Source organism: Delphinus delphis, chromosome 10, assembly GCF_949987515.2.
Source record: "Delphinus delphis chromosome 10, mDelDel1.2, whole genome shotgun sequence".
Lineage (NCBI taxonomy): Eukaryota > Metazoa > Chordata > Mammalia > Artiodactyla > Delphinidae > Delphinus > Delphinus delphis.
In genome coordinates, this window is record NC_082692.2 from 92981867 (window position 1) to 93003073 (window position 21207).

General features: G+C 48.1%; 1 protein-coding gene across 3 annotated transcripts in view; it reads left to right on the forward strand.

The window, feature by feature from the left end:
- Positions 1-79: 79 nt before the first annotated feature.
- The window catches only part of EDEM1 (ER degradation enhancing alpha-mannosidase like protein 1), a 37352-nt gene continuing 16224 nt past the window's right edge, over positions 80-21207 (forward strand). For all 3 annotated transcript variants that reach the window (XR_009520904.2, XR_009520905.2, XM_060022944.2), the window contains exons 1-11: positions 80-836; positions 5924-5996; positions 9302-9405; positions 10577-10748; positions 11985-12168; positions 13852-14026; positions 15581-15701; positions 16180-16350; positions 18199-18272; positions 19142-19238; positions 20412-20615. Coding sequence is in view for 1 of the 3 variants with exons in the window: in XM_060022944.2 (XP_059878927.1) it covers positions 319-836; positions 5924-5996; positions 9302-9405; positions 10577-10748; positions 11985-12168; positions 13852-14026; positions 15581-15701; positions 16180-16350; positions 18199-18272; positions 19142-19238; positions 20412-20615 (1893 nt within the window). In the remaining 2 variants the exon portion in view is untranslated. The remainder of the gene's footprint in view (positions 837-5923; positions 5997-9301; positions 9406-10576; positions 10749-11984; positions 12169-13851; positions 14027-15580; positions 15702-16179; positions 16351-18198; positions 18273-19141; positions 19239-20411; positions 20616-21207) is intronic.

Genomic DNA, 21207 nt, shown 5'->3' on the forward strand with positions numbered 1-21207 from the left:
CGGGGCGGAAGGAGGGGCGGGGCCTCGCGGCGCTGGAGACTTACGGGTGGCCTATGGCGCGGGAGGGAGTCCGCTGCCGCGCCCCGCGAGGCCGGGCCGGGGCCGGGCCAATCCGGGCGACTGGGCGGGCGAACGTGGGGCCTGGCCGGCCGGGCCCGAGGTGCTGGGGGTGTGGAGATAATGGGCCAGTTCCTGGTGCGTCACGAGGGAGTTCCTTAAAGGGGAAGTGAGCGGAGCTACTGGGTGGACGTGGGGTGCGGTGGTCGGCGGGGAAGGCCCCCCGCGTTTGTAAATAATGCCCGCGGCGCCCGCGCGACCATGCAATGGCGAGCGCTCGTCCTGGGGCTGGTGCTCCTCCGGCTTGGCCTCCACGGAGTGCTATGGCTCGTCTTCGGGCTGGGGCCCAGCATGGGCTTCTACCAGCGCTTCCCGCTCAGCTTCGGCTTCCAGCGCCTGAGGGGCCCCGACGGCCCCGAGTCTCCTGCCTCGGGGCCCGCGGGCCGGCCCGGGACGCCCGGGGGGCCGTCGGGGCCATCGTGGCTGCAGCCGCAGGTCCCTGGGGCGGCGGCGGGGCGGCGGCGGGCTCCGCGGCGGCCCGGGCCGGACGTCTGCGGCCCAGGCCACTGGGGCTACGTGCTGGGCGGCCGGGGCCGCGGCCGGGACGAGTATGAGAAGCGCTACAGCGGCGCCTTCCCGCCGCAGCTGCGCGCCCAGATGCGCGACCTGGCGCGGGGCATGTTCGTGTTCGGCTACGACAACTACATGGCGCACGCCTTCCCCGAGGACGAGCTCAACCCCATCCACTGCCGCGGCCGAGGACCCGACCGCGGGGACCCGTGAGTAGCCCGCGCCGGCCCGACGCCCAGGACCGCGCGCCGCACGCGCTTCCTTCCGTTCTCCCGGCGGGTGCAGCCTTCATTCCTCCGGGTCCCCCCATTGGTGCCCGGGCGTTTAGGGTCCTGGGGGCAGCGCCCACCCGTCCGGCGCCTCGGCTGACCGACCCCCTTTGAGGTCGGCCTGGGCTGGGGGTTGCGTGGACGGCCCGCTGGCTGTCCTGCTCTTGCTTCTCCTGGAATCTCTGTTACTGGACAGCTGTCAGCGCAGTCTCTTTTACAGATGGGGAAACTGAGGCCCAGAGACCGGAAGGGACAGTGGCAGTACCGAGGGGTGGCTTGGGGGGCCTTAGACTTCCGTCTGCAATCCTTTCTCCAAGTGAAAGTCAAATCAAAATGAAATCCCTTGTAAGCGCAGCTTCGAAACGGCGCTTATCTCCCTCCACCTAGCCAACTCCAACTTTACTGTATAAAAATATAAAAATTCAAGAGTTGATCCTGAGAAGGGACTTTCTAAAGCCATCTAGTGAGTTTGAGGCAGAGCAGGGCTACAGCCTTTCTCCTTTATCACAGGGGTGGCTCCTTAGGCTGAGATGGTTAGATGGAAGGGAGAGAGAGAGGCTGCGTGGCCCAGATTTGGGGTCCTGATGCTCAAGATGACATTCCTTGCTCTGTAGGGTCTGTTCCATAAATTCCCCCACCCTGGTGGCAGGGCTGTCAGGGAAGATCTACCAGTCTTCCCCTTCCATCAGCCGTGTTTGCAGAGGCTGAGCTTCAAGGGTTACTGCTGATGACATCAGAGTCCAAGAGGACAGCACACCCAGCTAAGGACCTCCTAGCTGGAGGGAACCGGTGTGCCTTGACACTGACCCTGTCAGGCTGGATATGGCTGCCTTTCTCTCGGCCGCTCCCCTCATTTGGCAGTGGAGGAGTTGAGCTGCTTGGTCCCTGTGGACATTTGAGGCCTGTGTTTTCCTTCACCTGATGAAAAGCAGCAGAGTCCAGTCCTTAGGTCCTAAAAAGGAAGCCCATACACTAAAGGGACTTAAAGAGTTTTAAAAATGGTTGGATTATCTACAGATTCTTGTCTTAAATTGCATTTGGAGAGCATGATTTTTAGTGAAGCCAGGGGGACATCCCAGGTTAACTTAAAAAAGACTTGGCCTTTTTAAAGTTGTAGGAAACTGATGAGTTATATTTTTCATGTTTCACTGTGTCAGGCTTTATACATAGAAATGTATTTTCTATCTCAATTTTTTTTTTTTTGAGAAAAATTTTAAGTAAGTTTTTTTTTTAAAAATTACTAGGCTTTTCCAGATTTTAGGAAATTGAGTTGTTTTGCTTAACTAGTTCTCTTTGCTTGGGGATGACATCTGCTGATGAGTGGTTTGGTTTGACTGTTCAGTGACAGTCTGGATAAGTTGAGGTCAGGTTGCTTTGAGACAGATACATTGCTTCTGGAAAGATGGAGTTAGAGATATTGAGGGGATGCCATGTGGGAAGGGTTGTGCCCTTTCGGTTGGTCAGCCTTGGTGTCTTTGAGAAGGTGAAAGAGCTCTGGGGTTATGGTAGCCTTGAGTAGACCCTCAGGCTGGCCGCTCGTAAAGAGTGGAAAGTTAATTTTTCTTAGTCCTTTTCCTTTCACTTAACTCCTCTCAGACTTTAGTCTTTTCAGGAAAAGAGCAGGCCACATTTACATCCCTGAAATAAATAACTGGTAATAAAAAGTCTTTCAGATATTTATTTTAAGCAAATGTATTCTAATGATTACTGTCAAGTGAATTCTAATGACTCACTTAAAAAAGAGAGTAACTTAGCCATTAGAATATTATGTACAAAGTACAGAAACAAAGTATGAGTGCTAAATGTGCCTGTCTTCTCTTTTTAGTCACGTTTACTTGAGGCTTATCTTACGTGTCTTGTTTGACTGGAGGTAGGATGAAGAGTATTGACACGAAGTAAATAAAACCGGAACACTTTTTTAAAAATAGCAAACGTGTCTGTCCAGCTACAAATCACTATGTAAACTCAGTTCCTCTCACATCCCCGATTTGGGTTGGAGGATCCAAATTCAAAAGTTTCTTCAAGTAAGTCTGGATATTGAAACTTTGCAGTCTCATGAATAATAACGTTAGTTCAGACCTTGGGTGCATGACCCTTCTTTGTTTCTCCCCAACCATATTGCTGTTCAAACAAAAAAGCAAATCAAACCAAACCGATGCTGGCCCCTAAACCGACTCGTTCCTAGGCACCCCTAGTTTAAGATGGCCTCCTCTGCATTCCCCTTTCTTCCTAAAATCTTGGCTTCCTTCAGAGTCAGGCTCAAGTCTTTTTCCATGACACCATTGAACTGTTTGAAGATGACTGTCCTTGATCTACTCAGTTCTCCTTTCGGTTCCTTTCCTTTGAGCTGCTTTTCCACCTTTTAATATCGTGTGAGACTTGAGTACTGTTGTGTGTTCACCTTCCTTTCCCTTTGTCTTGTCTCCCCAGATTGTCAATCCCTGGAACACAGGGACTGTTTCTTATATTACCTCTGTGCCTACACAGCACCAGGTAGATTTCTGAACAGCTGTTACAGGTTAAGTATATGTGGAATTTTTTTTTTTCTTTTTTACACATGCGTTTAATTTTGAACATGCTATGTTAGCATTATGTTAGCTGCGTCGCCAGAAATTTTCTGTGAAAGGCCATAGTTTTCTCCATCTTCTCTGTTTGGGGGTAATAACCTTAAAAATGCAGCGTGGGGTGAATGTCACGAACAGGCACACAGGGTATCTTAAGTGGAGAGCCATCGTGGTTCGGCAGCTGGTTATGTGGAAAGATGGGCACTTTTGAACCCAGCCTTGTACCTGAAGTTTGAGTTCTTGGTCAGGTTTGCACAGGACAGACGGATCGCCGTCTCGCCTGCACGGTGGGCTGGCCTCAATGGATGCCCGGTAATCTGGTGCCGTTAGGCCAACAGGCTTCCGTGGAGTCTCCTGTTTCCTTCCTGCCCTCCCCATTTTTCTTTTTTCTAGTTTGGCACATTTTGAAAGAGTGTGTAACAATCTGGTAGAAAAGAATTTGGAAGTGTTTTCATGAACGCCTTGGATCTTTGAGTGGATTTGCCTGAGTGGAGAGAAGGAACCACCAGTTACTACAAACACGTTTTTTCTTGTGCCAACTCTTATAATTGTTCTCTGTCGTGGCTGCTTGGGCGTTCTATTGAGAAGTATTTTAAAACTGGGTCCGGTGTAGTTATAGCCTGAAAGGAAAAGCACAGTAAACCATGGGAAGGAGTGCAGTGCTCCAGATTAGTCCTCCCTTCCAGGGCCGGTGCAGGTGGAAAGGGTGATACGCCTCAGGGGAGGGTGGTCCCACGGGGTTCACCCAGCATCCAGCCTGGAGGCTAGGTGATGAGCGACCCGTGTTGGGATGAGGTGGGTTGTTGGAGGCAGCTCCTGGTTTCTGAGCAGCAGACCAGTGGAGGTAGATATTTCAGCTCAGTAGAATGTTCTTGAGTGGGCAGCACTGAGGATCTCCTTGTCTCCTTTGGCCTTCCCCTCCAGCTTTTGACACTTCCTATATCCTCTCTGGCTGGCACTGCCCTTGAAGGGCTGAGCTTAACCCACAGCTCTCGTCTTCAGAGGACCTTCTGCAATCATATTCATGTATTCAGAAAGAATCGACAGCTAGAAGCAGCAGGTGCGGTTCTTCAGCAGGTGTGGTGTGCTGGCCTTGTGGCTTGGGAGAGACATGTGAGAGCCCTGGTTCCTAGATCGCCCCTTCTAGATAGTTTGTTTCAAAAAAAAAAGGAGGTACAATTTTGCCCTACATTCTTTGTCCTAGATTAAGTGACATAATCAGCCTAAAACAAAGGCTCAGGTAAAATCGGATGTGAGGTGTGTTTCACGTGGGGCCCACTTCGCCCCAGCTGAGGCACATAGGAGGCCTCTCAGAGAGCAGGGCGAGCAACAGGAACACGGAGATGCTGCCCGTAGGGAAGTGAGACAGGACCCATCAGAGAGAGCCACGGAGCAGGTGACGTGGTCTGGGGTTTGATGGAAGACGTCATAATGACGGTGAATCAGTTGCTGAAGATAAAACTAGGGTGTTTTCACTGTGGTTTTTCATAAACGTAATCTTGAAACAGTCATCCTCTTTCTCTCCTGACTTACATCTTTTTCATCTTTTTCGTTTCTCTCCTTACTTTCAAATCTTTTCAAGCTTCTGCAGCTGCTTTCTAGGGTTTGTGGGAACGGGACAGGAATAGCTGAACTCCCTAGAATTTGTCAAGCTGACTTTATGACTTGCACTATTTCTCCGTCCCCACCTTTCCCAGATGTATTAGTATTATCTTTGTCGTTTTTAGTGCTGTAAAGAACTGTCAGTTACCCTCGTTGCAGCCCTGAAGTTGGTGTCTTAAGATTGTTTCACAGTGGGCGACTGGTGTTGATCATGGGGCAGGAGGTGTGTGGTAGAATCATTAATGCAGCTGCAGTTACGAGAAGCCCTGGCCTGGTTCATGGTAAAACAACAGCTCCTCACAATTGATGGAGCTGGTGGGGATTCTTTGGGTGGTATGTTAGGGAAAAAATGATACAAAGCAGTTAATTTATTCCCCCACCCCAAGGACAGATGAGTGATACTGAGCCTGTAACTGAGGTATTTATTTGCTGCTTTGTGTGTGTAATCTGCGCCAGTGTCTGATCTCTGTATTAAAGTTTTATTTGCAGGTCATGTGACAGGGCCTCTCCTTTTTCATTCCTAATGATTTCGAAATCAGAGCTTTTTGAAGCTGGACAGAAAGGTCATTTGTGCTGTTAAAACTATCTTGGAGAGGGCAATGACTCTTGTTTCCCATTTCCTTACTTCCCGTTTTGTGTTCTTTCCACTATAGTATAAGCGTGTGTGTCTCTGCTATTCTGTGCCACTATAGAGACTGTCCCTTGTGAGGCAGAAGGACCATTGCCGTACTGATCCACCCACAGTAGTCCCTGAATAAATAAGTGTCCAGCCATTTTAGTTTCTGCTGAGTGTTTAGTTTTGTTGCCTCTTTTATCTTTTAAAAGTACCTTTGTTTAATTTTAATTTTCTTTCTTTTTCAGTTCAAATCTGAACATCAATGATGTCCTAGGGAATTATTCGCTGACTCTTGTTGATGCGTTGGATACACTTGCAGTAAGTGTTCAGCTTTATTATTATCTTTAAAAATTAATTAAGATATTTTGGAGTTAATTACCCTTACTTTCCCCCAGGGATGAGAATTCCAGGAAACGTGATTCTCAACATGTATTCATAGCTCTGATAGCTATTGTTTATTTTAATGAGCTTAATGCTGAGAGCAAGAAGAACATTGACGGTTAGATGAGGGGAAATGTGATTCTCCTAAAAAAGCAGAGGAGAAAGTGTGATCGTTGGGCTTCCCTGGTGGTGCACTGGTTAAGAATCCACCTGCCAATGCAGGAGTCACGGTTTCGAGCCCTGGTCCGGGAAGATCCCACATGCCGTGGAGCAACTAAGCCCGTGTGCCACAAGTCCTGAGCCTGCTGCGCTCTAGAGCCCGTAAGCCACAACTACTGAGCCCATGTGCCACAACTACTGAAGCCCGTGCTCCTAGAGCCCGTGCTCCGCAACAAGAGAGGCTGCTGCAATGAGAAGCCCGCACACCGCAACTAGAGAAAGCCCATGGGCAGCAACAGAGACCCAGCGCAGCCAAAAATAAATAAATTAATAAATGAATAAATTTTTAAAAAATGTTTTTTAAAAAAAAAAGAAAATGTGATTGTTTTGGGGGAAACCTATTTTTCTGCAGGGTCCCCACTATCTTATTCCTTAAAGGAACCAGTATACAGTTACTGTAGTTAAGACTTCAGAAGTAAAAGACAGGATCTCAGGATTTCAAGATCTCCAGGGGACAAGATCCCCTGAAATGTGCCCCAGCTACTGGCTCCCCAAAATCAAGTCTGAGCCCTGGTTCCAGCCCCTGCGCAGAGACCCTCTGTATAAACACTCTTGTTTTGTTTGCTGTCCGTGTTTTGTGGACACTACCCCCTCCAGACTTGGGCTGCCAGCTCAGGAGCAGCCTTTACATGCTCAGCCCTGGTTTCCCTCAAGGCAGCTGGAGGCCTCTAGACAGATGAGCCAAAGCACGTGGAAGGCAGTCAGGCACCAGGCATGGTTCTTGCTACCAGGCTGCCCTGTGTGCTTGGTGTGCCTCACGACCCTTTGCTGTAGAATACAGCAAGGGACTATATCCCAGCGTAGCGCTGAAAAATTTCCTTAGTAAACACGATTCTACTGCCTCTTTGCTCTCCTCCGTTGTCCGGCGCACCTTTACCATAAGAAAATTTGTACTGTAGTCGATTCCAAATCCCGCATTTTAACTTTCCTTAAACAGAGTTTGAAGCTGTCGGGAGTTAGGATTGGGTAACGCTAGCTAAGTTCGCATTACAGCTGTCCCAGATCTTGCTAGTAGTAGAATTACCGGAACTTGGGAAGAGCTGGAGCGGTCCTTCTCAATTCCCCTAGGCTCATGGTCTAACAGAGAGCCCGGGGTTTCATTCTGCCAGGCCGTAGTTGCACAGCAGTTTAGTTTCCCAATCTCTCCTTCTGAAGTGATTGCTACTCCCTGTCAGTCATCCACCATCACTGGTCAAAATGTGCCCGGACGGGTGTGTTCACCCTGATTAGAGTTAACTTGTTGAGGGGACCAGAGGCTGGCTCAGGCTACAAGTGTTGCTCTAAAAAAAGTCCCAAGACTCATATATAGCTTATGAAAGCACACCTTTTCCCCCTGACCCTCTCTCTTTTTGCCCCATTGTGTCTTTTTATCCGTCTGCCATGCTCTTGAAGTATAGAGACCTTGTCCCTGTTACAGTCACTGCACTCTGTCCACACCGCATGGTGTCTGATACATGATAGGAGGGCAAATACGTGTTAAGAAAATGAATTTCTAGTAACCTGGCACTTCCCAACACAGATTCCAAGGGTGTCCTCCCTCAAAGAAGAGTTCTGCTCCCAAATGAACTTGAGAAATTCTACCAGTCTGTCCCACTACTGGAGAGCCACCATGCACACCAGCAGTTTAAAGGCTCTGAGAAGTAAAGAAACGCAGTCCAGCTTTTCTTGAGCCTGAGTGAACGATTTCAGAGCCTCGTTACTCTGTTCCGTAGCTGTCTAAAATGGCAAATTACAATATATCATTGAAAGCTGTTGGCTTCCTTTGCCGTCCTCCACGTGATCTGAGATCATATCAGTGCCTGCAGCTGCTATAACAGAGTTTGCTGCTGGTGAACATCTGTAGGGAAACAGACCCATCTCTGTGGTTTTCATTGTAGAACATCCGGTCTTTAAGGTACACTTCAGGCTTATTTTTCAGGTGTTACTTCTGTTGACGCTTCCCTTTTCTTTTGCTGACATTTTAAACAAACTTTAACAGGTGTGCTTTGGAAACACTTTGACGATAGCAGTCCCTTGACTGTTCGATGCAACTTGCAGCATGATCGCATAATCTTTTAAAAAGAAAGAACCGAAAGCCAGAAAAGAAACGTCTGTACTTGCTCTGCATGTAACAGCAAAATAACAATGAGGGGGAGAAAAAGAAAAAAAGCTGCACTAGATCAATAAACACTAGGAAATAAGACATACTTGAAATAAGTAGTGTCTGAATGAAATTGTTTTTTCTTGTTTTGTTTTTTTTTTGGTGTCTTTATGATGTTGTTATAGTGCCAGGATTGTCATAAAATTTTGAACGGCATGAAAGCATTTCTATTCAGGTTATTTTTATCAAATTTTATGTCCAATTTGCAGTTCATATAAGAGAGAGAAGCTTGGAATGATACCATATCCACACAGCCAAAATAGGAATCCTAATTCTAGAACATTTCTTACAAAGGATGTAGAGCTGGTTATTTGTATGTTTTGTTTGTTTTGAATGTCATTGGTCTTATGCTATGTTCCAAAAGATAATACCACTATTTCCCAAAGTGTTCAGACATCTGGGTAACAAGCAAGGAGTCAGTTTTCCAGGTGTTTCGGTCTCCTGGGAGCTAAGCGCCCAAGCTGTTGCATTATCTGAGGAGCAGAGGGAAAGCCATGTTTTTCGTTTCTTCAGTTTTTGGATTTATTGTTACTCATTTCAGGAATTTCTGGAAGTGTAATGCCTTGCACGCTAAACAAGATCAGACAGAAGGTGAGGGAGAATGGGGCAGGACGAGGAGGGCTGCTAATGATTTTATGAGGAGTTACTGACACAGTTTTGCCATTTGGAGATAGGATGCTTGAGTTTGGTGGAAACGGGCTTGCCGTCTGTCCCAGAATGTGTTCTGAGAGATAACTGTGCTCTTCTGCCTTTTGTGTTTCTTCTCCCACGAGTGGCAAAACCACACGTACAGACATTCAGATGAAGTGGCCCAGCTCCTGCGATCATGCAGCCTCAGTGTCGTTTCAGGCCGTTGTAATGGTTTGTGTTCCTCTTTTTAAAGATAATGGGAAATTCATCCGAGTTCCAGAAAGCAGTCAAGTTAGTGATCAACACAGTGTCATTTGACAAAGATTCCACCGTCCAAGTCTTTGAGGCCACGATAAGGTAAAATAGTACATCAAACGGATTGAAGGCTGCTTTTGGGTGTGTAAGGAGAAAACTCCTGGAGGGTCCACCAGCCCCGGGGTCCAGGTAGGGAGTCCGTGCAGACCTTGTGGGCACTGTGTCCCTTTTTCATCTGCTTTGCATTGATCAAAACTGAAACAGTTGCCATTTCATTAATTATATTTGGGGCCAAATAGAAAGACACATTGTAATGCAGGTTTAAGATAGATGTCCCTTTAAAGGAGTTTTTCATTATTTCACTTTATGTCTGGTCTCATTTCCTCCACTGTGTCCTAGGAAAACCCCTATGTATTTCTGAAGGAATCATAGTTTCTCCTGTCACCCACCGCCTGCAGAAAACCACTGCTGACCATTTGGGTTTCCCTCCCTCTCCCTCTCTCTAATGTACTGGGCTCATGTTTTATATCTTGCCTTTTTAGTTTGATAGATTGCGACTGCCTTCCTATTCCATTTAAACTTTGAAAGTTGTATCACTGCATAACATTCCAGATGTAGCGTTTATTTAAAAGTAAAGTTATGAAAACATTTGTTCTGAAAAATGTCACAATCTGCTTCACCTCATTGGAGGGGGACCTGAACTCGTGGCTGCTGAGGGACTGAGATCTAAGCTGGGGGCGCCTGCCTGTCAGTCGGGTCATTCTCTCCTTCTCCTTCTCTTCCCCACCTTGCCTGTTTAGCAGAAGCTGGAGAATTGGACGTTGCTTGGCAGCCAGAACTACAAAAGTTACTTAGTGTTTGTTGTCTTGCTCTTTTCTGTTTTTTATTTTGCTAAGTTTTTTCCCCATGTGAGAGAAACCAAGAGTAGTTTATTAATACTAAAAGGTGTTATTTATTCTGGGAATGATTAGGACACTCCCTTCTGATGAGATGATGAAAATGACTAAACATTGTTACTACTTCAAGTGGGATTATTCTCAGTAGCCTCAGAAGAATGGTTCGCTTTCTCCCTTTCCATAATGCTGTTAGCTAACAATGATCGTTTACTATCACGGCTGGAAAGAACTTCAGGGGGTCATTAAGTCCAGTCCCTCTGATTTCAGGCAGTGCTAAGTCCATAGGGGATTCAAGCCTGCTTCTGTCATTCTGAGCTGCATTGTACACATTTACAACCAACGTGATTTTATTCTTCTTTTGTTTTTCCTGCCATTAGGGTCCTGGGAAGCCTTCTTTCTGCCCACAGAATAATAACTGACTCCAAGCAGCCCTTTGGTGACATGACGATTAAGGATTATGATAATGAGTTGTTGCATATGGCTCACGACCTGGCCGTGCGGCTCCTCCCTGCCTTTGAAAACACCAGGACAGGGATCCCCTACCCTCGGGTAGGTAGACGGCGTCAACAACTCACCACCTTCCCGAATTAAAACTCTTTGTTGATGAATTTATTTGCGGGAAGGAGTGGGGCTGATGCGGAAGAGGAAAGCCATGTCCTTGAGAGAATTTGGCCCTAAATATGATAGAAATGGTTTTTAGTTCATTCAGCATTTACTGGACACCTGTTGTGTGCTGGGCATACAGTGAAAATTTTTTTTTTTTTTTTCGGTACTTGAGCCTCTCACTGTTGTGGCCTCTCCCGTTGCGGAGAACAGGCTCCGGACGCGCAGGCTCAGCGGCCATGGCTCACGGGCCCAGCCGCTCCGCGGCATGTGGGATCTTCCCGGATCGGGGCATGAACCCGTGTCCCCCGCATCGGCAGGCGGACTCTCAACCACTGCGCCACCAGGGAAGCCCACAGTGACATATTTGACTTAATCCTTTCCCTTAAGGAAGTTATGTTCCTGTGCTCTGTATTCTTAACCCCTTTTGCAGGTGGGATTTACATCCTCTGCTGCAAAACAGTGGGGGCAGTTTGTCTTCATTTCTGACTTGGGTCCATTTCCCCACATGTACGCTATAGGAGCTCAGCGAATGTTCTTTTGGACACTTCATGTGGATCTTTCAAATAAAACCTGTACAGACCAGTAAGTTAGCTGCTGATTTAAATGCAAGGTCTGGCATGAGACTCTTGTCTTTGTGGCATCTGGTTTACTGAGTCCAGAACCCCTCTGAGAATTGAGTCAGCCTTTGGGTCAGCAACCAGTGGAGAATTGCCAGACCACTGAGCCTCAGTGATCAAACAGGCTGTCACTTGCTCGCTGGGTTCATTTCTCTCCCAGTCCAAGATTTGTTAATGTTTGCTGAGCAGGAGTGAGTTCATAGCAGCTCACTTAAAATTTCTACGTGGTTCCACAGCTTGCCTTTGTCCCCAGTGCCAAAGCCTGGTGCTGCGTCACCATGAAGAGAACCTGCTGGGAAGAGGCAGATTAGTGAATAGCGTTACAATGATTCCCCCAAGGCTTGCTCTTATTAATAACACAGGGCTCTGGTGTTCGTACTGTCTTCTTTGCGTCTTAAACTTACTCCCATTTTCCTTTTGAATGTAAAGTGGGAGGCAGCGGGCTGACTCCCCCTGTGGTGAGCTTGGTTCATTAGTGGAGTGTGGTCGCTGTAACCTGGGCTTCTAGCCCTGTGGGCTCCTTGACTTCTGCCACAAATCCTTTGCCTCTTCCTGTCCCCAGGTGAATCTAAAGACAGGCGTTCCTCCTGACAGTAATAATGAGACGTGCACGGCCGGCGCTGGTTCCCTGCTGGTGGAATTTGGGATTCTGAGTCGACTGCTGGGGGATTCCACGTTTGAGTGGGTGGCCAGGAGAGCCGTGAAAGCCCTTTGGAACCTGCGGAGCAACGATACGGGATTGTTAGGTGTGGGGCACCTGTGAGGCCCTTGGCACTGTGCACATCGCCCCCTTTCCTTTCCTCTTCTCTGGGGCCCTCCCTCCTTTCCACTCCTTCTTCCTTGTACCACTGAACCTGAAAATTGACAGCTCAGAGAGAAGGGCCCTCCCTCAGTGTCTGCCACATCTGATTTCTCCCTGTGACTTTTCACTTAGAGGGTGGGTGGAAGGTTTGATGGGACAGAGTAATGCTCTTCCTATTTGAGGGCTCCCTTCTGATCTGAATCCCTTGGCATATTCCACTTGAAGATGATTGTTAAATGCTATAAAAAGAACTGCCTCGGAGGCAGATTATATTGCTTCAGTATAAGGTTCCAAAGATAGGAAGTTAGAGTTAGGAATTTAGAGTTAACTGGTAGAGTGACTTCCTCCTTTTAAAAAATCACGGCATGTGGTAGTAGGTTAAAAGCCCAGATTAAACCTGTATTAGATTTTATTTTTTTCCCTTGAGAATTTTGATCAAGATGTTATTAAAAAATTATTATGGAAAATTTCAAACATAGCGAAGTAGGAAAAAGTATAATGAATAATGAACCCCTATGTACTCATTATTTATCTTCAATGATTATCAGTATTTTACTAGCTCGAGATGTTATTTTAAAATAGGTTGTTTGCCTCTTGTAACTGTTTGTCTTATTTTGAGAAATATTTTCTTTTTGTCATCGGGAAGGAACTGGATTGGTGGTCCTGGAGCCTAGAGTGTCATTGCAAAAGCACTGCTTTTTAGAAGTGATCTTCGATTACTGTTCCTTAAGTTCTTCAATTTATTTACAAATTTTTTGTATTTAACAATAACAGTAGAAACAAAACAGTTGCCCCGTCACCCCATTACCAGTGTCACCCCAAACTGTCAACTTTAAAATTTTCCATAGGCCCTTGCAGCCTGTCATGTGCAACTTTTTTTTTTTTTTTTTTTTTTTTTTTTTTGCGGTACGCGGGTCTCTCACTGTTGTGGCCTCTCCCGTTGCGGAGCACAGGCTCTGGACACGCAGGCTCAGCAGCCATGGCTCACGGGCCCAGCCGCTCCGCGGCATGCGGGATCCTCCCGGACCGGGTCATGAACCCGCATCCCCTGCATCGGCAGGTGGACTCTCAACCACTGCGCCACCAGGGAAGCCCCATGTGCAACTTTTGTATACTTTCAAATTATAATATAGATATTTTTATTCTGCCTTTCATTTGGCAAATCATGCAGGTGGTTTCAAGTTGTTGTGTTGCTTTCACAGTTATTGTCTTTAAAGTCTATATGACAGTCCATTGACTCTTCTGATGTTGGACATTTGAATTATTTCCGTTTTTCTTTTTTTTTTCCATTTTACAGATAATGTAAATTATAAAATTTATCATTCTCTGATGAACAACACCCTTTAGGCTTTTGAAATGCATTGTCAACCTGGAAAAGCAACACGACAAGCCTAGTTTTCTTGTGCATTAAATGTTTTCCCCATTTTTGTGTCAGTGTTGAAACACTGTATGTTCAGGAAGCTCTGGCCACCCATGCTGCTGATAGGACCGATAAAGACGAGAGGGCCACGCGTTCATCCCTCCTCTTTTCTGTGAGGGACGAAAGTGCTGAGCAGCAGTGGGGCTGAAGTAGGAGGCCCCCCGGCCCCCCACCCGGGGGCCCTGACGAGCTTGCTTGTTTTCACAGGCAATGTTGTGAACATTCAGACGGGCCATTGGGTCGGAAAGCAGAGTGGCTTGGGTGCCGGACTGGACTCCTTCTATGAATACCTCTTGAAATCTTACATTCTCTTTGGAGAAAAAGAAGACCTAGAAATGTTTAATGCTGTATATAAGAGTATTCAGAACTACTTAAGAAGAGGGTATGTCTCCTCACCGTCTCTCTTACTGTCCCGTCAAGCAAACAGAATGTATTGTGAAATGTTCGTATTTTTCTCAACATAGATTCACAGGGTCTTTTGGTCTCTGCCCTCATTTTACTGCCTCCTAGTTGTTTGTTAGTCATTTGAGGGGGTGGTGAAGAGGTGTATTAGCTATTTACTGCTGCGTAACAAATTACCCTGAAACCTAGTGGCTTAAAACAGCAAACATTATCTCACCCGTTTTCTGAGGGTCAGGAAGCCAGGAGCAGCTGGGCTGATCCAGGGGCTCTCACGAGGTCATCCACAGGCTATTGGTGAGGGCTGCAGCCTTGTCACGGCTCACTCAGGGCTGGAGGGTCCCCTCCTAGGCTTCAGTTCTTCACGTGCTGTGGCTGGAAGTGTCAGTTCCTTGCCATGTGGGCCTCTTTGTAGGCAGCTCATGGCAGCTGGCTTCCTCAGAATGAGTGATCTGAGAGAGATGGAAAGAGAGCTACCAGAATGGATGTCATAAGCTTTCATGCCCTAATCTCAGAATGACAACCAGCACTTCTGCCGGACACTGTTGGTCACACAGACCAGGGCTGACGTAGTCTGCGAGGGTACTGCACAAGGGTGTGACAGCCAGGAGGCGGGGGCCACTGGGGGCCGCCCAGAGACTGGCTGCCTCAAGAGTGACACACCCCTCTGTTTCGCTGGTTTTAATTGCACATAGCGCTGTAATGCGGCACAGCTGTGTTGGTTCTTTCACTTTCTAAAGAAGTTAGGATTGATCTTTATACTTGATGAGAGAAAGGACAGCTGCCACCTTCTTTTCCCTCTGTGTTTGTTTAAAACAGCTTTGCTTGCCGCTTGTCAGTTGTGCGTTCAGGACGGCAGAAGAGAAGTACCATTGGAAGCTGCAGCGGCCTCGACCCTGGTGCCGCCTCTGCCTTCCCTGGGTCTTCCCTTGTGCACGTGTGTGTGTTAAGTGGCCAGTGCACGTGATAGCTACTAGTTGCCTGCCCATTTCTACCCTAGCTGTTGTAGGATCATTCAAGTGATGTGTTTTAGTAAGAGGCTGTTTGGCCAGAGTTCAATCCTTTTCGATTTTTAAAGCCCCTAAATTTACTAAATTAGTAGTAATCACTGAGCTTCTTGCTCCGAGGTGTTCCTCCAGGCCCGTGGTGTAGGATTTTATTAGAGAAGAGACTCCTTTTTTTTGTGCAGAAATAACCAGACTTCCCCACTCAGGTCAAAACTGACCCATGCTATATACCAAATTACGTGGAAGTATTTCTCAAACCTGATTGTCAAAGTGCTTTCTGCAAAATGCAGTGAAATCCCAGTGTGTTACCATGGCTGAGTTTAGAGCTTTCATCCTTTGGTAAGTGTCATCTTATGCTAGAGTCTCGTATTGAGAGGTGGAGGCAGCCTGTCTGCAAAGGTTTAAAGAACGAGTGAGGAGAAAAGGTTAATGTTGATTCCATCTAAGAGAAGCTGCCAGGGGCTGCTGGGGGGACAGAGCCTGAGCTGTTTCTCTTTCCTCCCCTTTGGCCTCTCTGCGTGGCTCCTCAGTCGGGAAGCCTGTAACGAGGGGGAAGGGGACCCGCCCCTCTACGTCAACGTGAACATGTTCAGCGGGCAGCTGATGAACACGTGGATTGACTCTCTGCAGGCGTTCTTCCCAGGACTGCAGGTATTTCGCAATCCTGTATGCTAAGAAATAGCAGTCATTGGGAAAGGGCTTTTTTTCCCCCCTCTGTTTTCTTTTTATGGTACCAGAACATTCTCTGGCTCCTTCAGATTTGGGAAGTGAATAGCACAGTACGTCCCCATTATTCTCTTTGGGCATTACTCCACACTAAATCAGTGCAAAGCCATGCCAGAAAAGTAACGGCGTGTGACTTTTGGGTGATTCATGTCTCAGTTGTCCGTTCTCCATGCACGAGTACAGCTAGCCTCTTGTCCTGTGCAGTTCTCAGGGCTTTGGCACTGATGGCCAGATGGGGGGTGGGGGGGGGTCTGTCTGGGATGCTCCTTTTGGGTTGGTTTTGTCTCCAGCCACGTTTGTAGGTCAGGTGACCAGTGCGGGGAGGGGGAAGACCAGGGCCTGTGTCACGTCTTGCCGCTCTGAGAACAGTGTCTTAGCCTGGTGACCTGCGCCTTCCCTGTAGGTTCTGATAGGAGACGTGGAAGACGCCATCTGCCTGCACGCCTTCTACTACGCCATATGGAAGCGCTACGGGGCCCTCCCCGAGAGGTACAACTGGCAGCTGCAGGCCCCCGACGTGCTCTTCTACCCACTGAGACCTGAGCTGGTGGAGTCTACGTATCTCCTCTACCAGGTACGAGAGCTTGTTGAACAGTAGTTTGTGTTGAAATGCTGGGAAGACCTGTAGCAGTTGGTTCGTAGGGAACACTTGCTGACAGGTGGGGAATAGTGTTATTTCACAGCGACCGTTAGAGTGACCAGCGGCCCAGAGCCTTGTTAGCGCTCAGTGTCTGTCCTGGTCGCACGGGACAGGGAAGACGTCTGCGGTCATGTACGCGTTTGCCCTACAGTCTGCAAAGCTGAGTCGTATCTTCACTGCAGGGCTTGTTTCTCACATCCTTCAATCAAGAGGAAGATTTGGTACTCTCTGTTTTCCAAATTTATTTGACCAAACAACTCTTGTTGGGGGATGCATTTCTGTCCTCATGTACTGTGGAACCCTGGTTTGTGTAAAGTATTCAGATAGAAAAATTATTTTTCTTAGTTGGAAAGGGAATCTTCTGGGATTGTCTGAGTGCCTACTTTTGTTAATCGTTCAAAAACACATACAGTGTTCCTCTTTCGTGGAATTACTTGAATGCCAGAGGAAATGTCACTCTAACTGTGAAGGATCTTCTCCCCGACGGTTTAAGGCCGATATTTATACCTCTGGGCGTGCCGTACATACATACACATCGAGAGTTGTCAGCCATTCGCAAATTCAGCAGCACGAGCTGCTCACTTTCCCAGAAGCTGGCCCTCCATGCGTTCGGCAGACGCGTGTAGTGGGCAGGCCCTCGCAAGGAGATCTCATGAGCTCTGGTAGTAGGATTAGTAGTTTAGATTTATTCCATAGTTTTTTTTAGCACCGAATCCTTGCCATTTGCTTCTGAAAAAGGGAGAAATCCTATGCAACTGGTAAGTGACTTCAGGTGTAGAGAGACCTTGTGAGTTGTATGTAAGCTCTCAGGGGTGGGGAGGTGGCCTCTGGTTTCGCCTCCCAGATCCCAGGGTAGAGTCCGGCCACTCGCGCTGCGAGGGTGACACACTCGGGTGCTGGCTGCGTTCTCCTCTTAAGCTTAGGTCTGTTGCCTTTGGGTTGATGCCTCTTTGTTTTGTCACTGCTTCTTTCTTCTTGCAGCTTCTTCCTCATGCTGACTACTTTCTTAGAATCCAGAGAAATGTGTGGCTTTCCGCCCTGCCTTCAGAAGCTGCTCCATGTGCCCTCCTAATCCAGACACAGCTGACCCTGTGCTCGTTTGCTTTTGGTGCTGCGCAGTTGGCACTGGGCACGAATTATAGGTGATCCCCAACTTTCAAACTAGTTTTGGGATAAAAGTCTCATCTTCCCAGAGAATTTTTTTTTTCCCCTAACGAAACCATCTATGAGCACGTGACAGAAGAGGAAGCAGCAACCCAGGGACTGAGTTCCTAGGGTGATGAGAGAGCACAGCACGTGGAGGCCTCCTTAGATACTTGAGAGTCTTCTTGTCCCCGCCCTTCTCACGGTGCTGTGGGTGGAATGGGGGCCACGTCCTGTTCCCCTGTGCTCGCAGCTTAAGTGTCGAGCGAGTTCTGAGGCAACACAGAAACTGGATTTGTTCTCAGATATGGGGCTGTCAGTGAGGCGTTGTTTCATTTCTGACCATGATGGGGATCACGAGAGCCAAAGGCAGTGAGTTGATCTGCTCTGGGGCAGATCTTCTCGCCCCCGCCCCCCACCCCGTTCAAGTTAAGCAGATTGGAGGTGCGCTTTGATGTGAACCAACAGAACACCTTAATCCTGTAACATTCGCGACCCTTCAGGATAAAGTGAACTGGCCCGTGCCTACCTTTGGACAGTGATTCGTCTCCTCGGGACCGTCCTGCAATCACCGCGATGTGTGTTGACGGCGTGTCTTCCAGGCCCCCGCTGGATCACATTCTCTCGTGTTCTCTCTAGGCAACCAAGAATCCCTTCTACCTCCATGTAGGAATGGACATCCTGCAGAGTCTGGAAAAGTACACAAAAGTCAAGTTAGTTTTCTAAGTTCCATCCTTTTTCTGTTGGCCACTTTTGATTTCATTTGAGTTGTGCTGAGGTAATATTATTCTATTTTGCATTTTACTTTTTAGAACAGGTCGTTAATGTTAATTTTGTAGGGAAATTGCTTACTTTTTGTGTAGTAGAACCTGCCCATTATAGTGGGAATTAAAATTTATTTTTCACCTTTATTCCTGTAGGGTTCCAGCAGACTATATGAGCTCTTTTTAAGTAACTTATTTCCCCTGTTATACAAATAATATATATACTAAAAAGTTCATGGAATATAGAAAATATAGAGGTAGAATATTATCACTGTAATCTCCACCTGCAGAGATAACTGCCATCAGCATTGAAGTACGTAGTTTTATACTCTTTTATATATTTATATATAAATCTATAATGTGTGTATATATGTATAAAAACTCTATTTCAGTTTTTTGAGATGTGCTTTTTTTACCTAGCTATAATATCATGAGTATTTTCTTACAAAATATTGTCTTAGACTATCAAGTGATTAGTCAGTCTATGCAAGTATTGGGACACGAAATTTAAATCAGTCCTTTTGAATTTGCTGCGAGTCATTTTCTTGGTGTCCTGTTATGCTTTTGGCAAATACTGTCCTCCACCCCCACCCCCCTTCTGCTGCCATTAACCTGATGATTCGGCAGCCAGACCACTTTTTAATGAAGTTTGCAGACAATCTAGGCTGGAAAAGGACAGCCCTTAAACCTACCTTAGTTTGTTTCTCACGGGGTGTTTGATGCCTTGGTGGCTCTGTGAATAGGCTACTTCTGCCTCTTCAGTTAATAAGCAGGTGGGAAGGAGCAGAGGTGGGCCTCACTGGGTGATTGTTCTGTAGGTGTGGCTACGCTACGCTGCATCATGTCATCGACAAATCCAAAGAGGACCGGATGGAGAGCTTCTTCCTCAGCGAGACCTGTAAATACTTGTATCTGGTAGGTGTGTTGTCAGATTAACCCCGGAAGTGCTCCATTCTGCTGACAGGAAGCACTCCTCCGCCTTCCATCTAACATACGCCACCAGGCGCTGCTCCAGGCTGGACATTTCGCCGGCCCAGGGGCGCAGTACTGTCGGAGCAAAGGCACGTTGCTGTCTGCTCCGTGGTTCCTGACCTCGTACGGGAGGCACTGCCGAGTACACACATAGACACTCTTTGGGTTACACGTTGTGTGAAGTGCAGGTAACGGTTCCTGGGGGACCGCCCGCTGGCCACGTGGTCCTGCCACCAGGTCCTGTGGGCACCGAGGTCTCCCACACTGCACAGTGCGGCCAGTCCGGTCGGCTGCCGAGAGCCTGGCGGGCATCCCGTCCGGCAGCCGTGGGGTCCGGGGTATTCACGGGGCAAGTTCTGGAGCGAATGAATGGAGGAGACCCCCAAGGTGTTCCTGGAGAAAGAACTCAGGGCTGCGGGGGGTGGCGGAGGGGGAGGACCCAGGCCGACCCTGTTCTCATCCTAGGAGCCGTGTGAACACGGAGCAGCTGTGCCGAGTGTTCTTCCTCGTTTGTAAAATACCTGAGGTGCCTGTGAGGTTTCCTCCGTCTCTAAGAGTTCTGCGTTCTTCCTCATGCGTCGTTTACCGCACGCCTGGGTTAGGGGTCCTTTCTAGATGCCCCCGCTGCGCCCTCCTCCACCCCCCACGCCCGCTGCTGAAAGAAGGACTGCCTGGGGTGCCCTGTGCCCTCAGAGCCCACACAGGAGTGCGCCATGCGGTGGCACGTGTGTCAGGCCCTGGGGACCTGGTGAAGGATGAACCACCGACCTCCTTCTCTCCAGGCTTTTCCAGTTTCAGGCCTAGGTGCGTGTGAGCTGGGGGTGGTTCCAGGATTCCAGCGCTGGGACTCTCCGGAGAGCGTGGGGGCATCATCTAGGGCTTTTACAGATTAGTGGCGCTTGGGTCGTAGGCCCGGGCTTTCTAATCTCTAGGTCTGGGCGGGATCGGGGAAGTCCAGGTGTCTGAGTTTCAACACGACTGGGGATTCCGCCCCACAGCCTGAGTTGGCCTGAGAGCCAAGCAGGTTCTTGTCCCTAAGTAGTCTTAACTCAGCCGCCCTATGAATTGGTTCCAAACCTGCTACAATTGTATGTTTTCTTTTCTTTTTTCTACTAGCTCTTTGATGAGGAGAATCCAGTACACAAATCTGGAACCAGATACATGTTTACAACTGAGGGACACATTGTATCTGTGGACGCACATCTCCGGGAGTCACCCTGGAAGGAGTTCTTTTCTGAAGAGGGAGGGCGGGACCCAGTGGGAAAGTCGGGGCACAGGCCGAGACCTCATGAGCTAAAAGTCATCAACTCCAGCTCCAATGTAAGTTGCTTTCTCCAGGGGTGGTTTGCAATTGGAGGAAGAGAAAACACTACTCATCACATTATCATCCAGAGTGTCTGACAGAATATTCATGGCACACTCGGGTTGGGTAATTTGAGAAGAGTCTCAGAAGGAGGCCATTTCTGTAGCTGTAGATAAGACCCTGAAATTTATATTAGGCCATGGAGTGTAGATTAAGCAAGCAAAGCGTGATTGAGAGGAAAGGCTAAAACAGAAGGAGAGAGAATATCATAGCCAACGTTTACTTACAGAGCTTACCACATGCTAAGCACTGTGCTGAATGCTTGAGTATGCTAACTTCTCATAGCAGCCCTGTGAGGGGTGGGTATCGTAATATCCCTACTGCACAGACAGAAGAAGGGAGGTACAGAGAGGGTCAGGTCACACGCTGGAGCCGCGTGGTGGAGCCCGGATTTATACTGAAGGAGACACTTGTCTGATAGACCCGATTCCATTGTGCCGGGCACCAGGGATGCGGGCCGGTCAGAGGGGTCCTGGTGCTGGATGGGCCCAGGGCCCAGTGTAGAGACCGGTTCCCCCCGGGTGCTTGTCAGTAGGAGGCTGTGTGAAG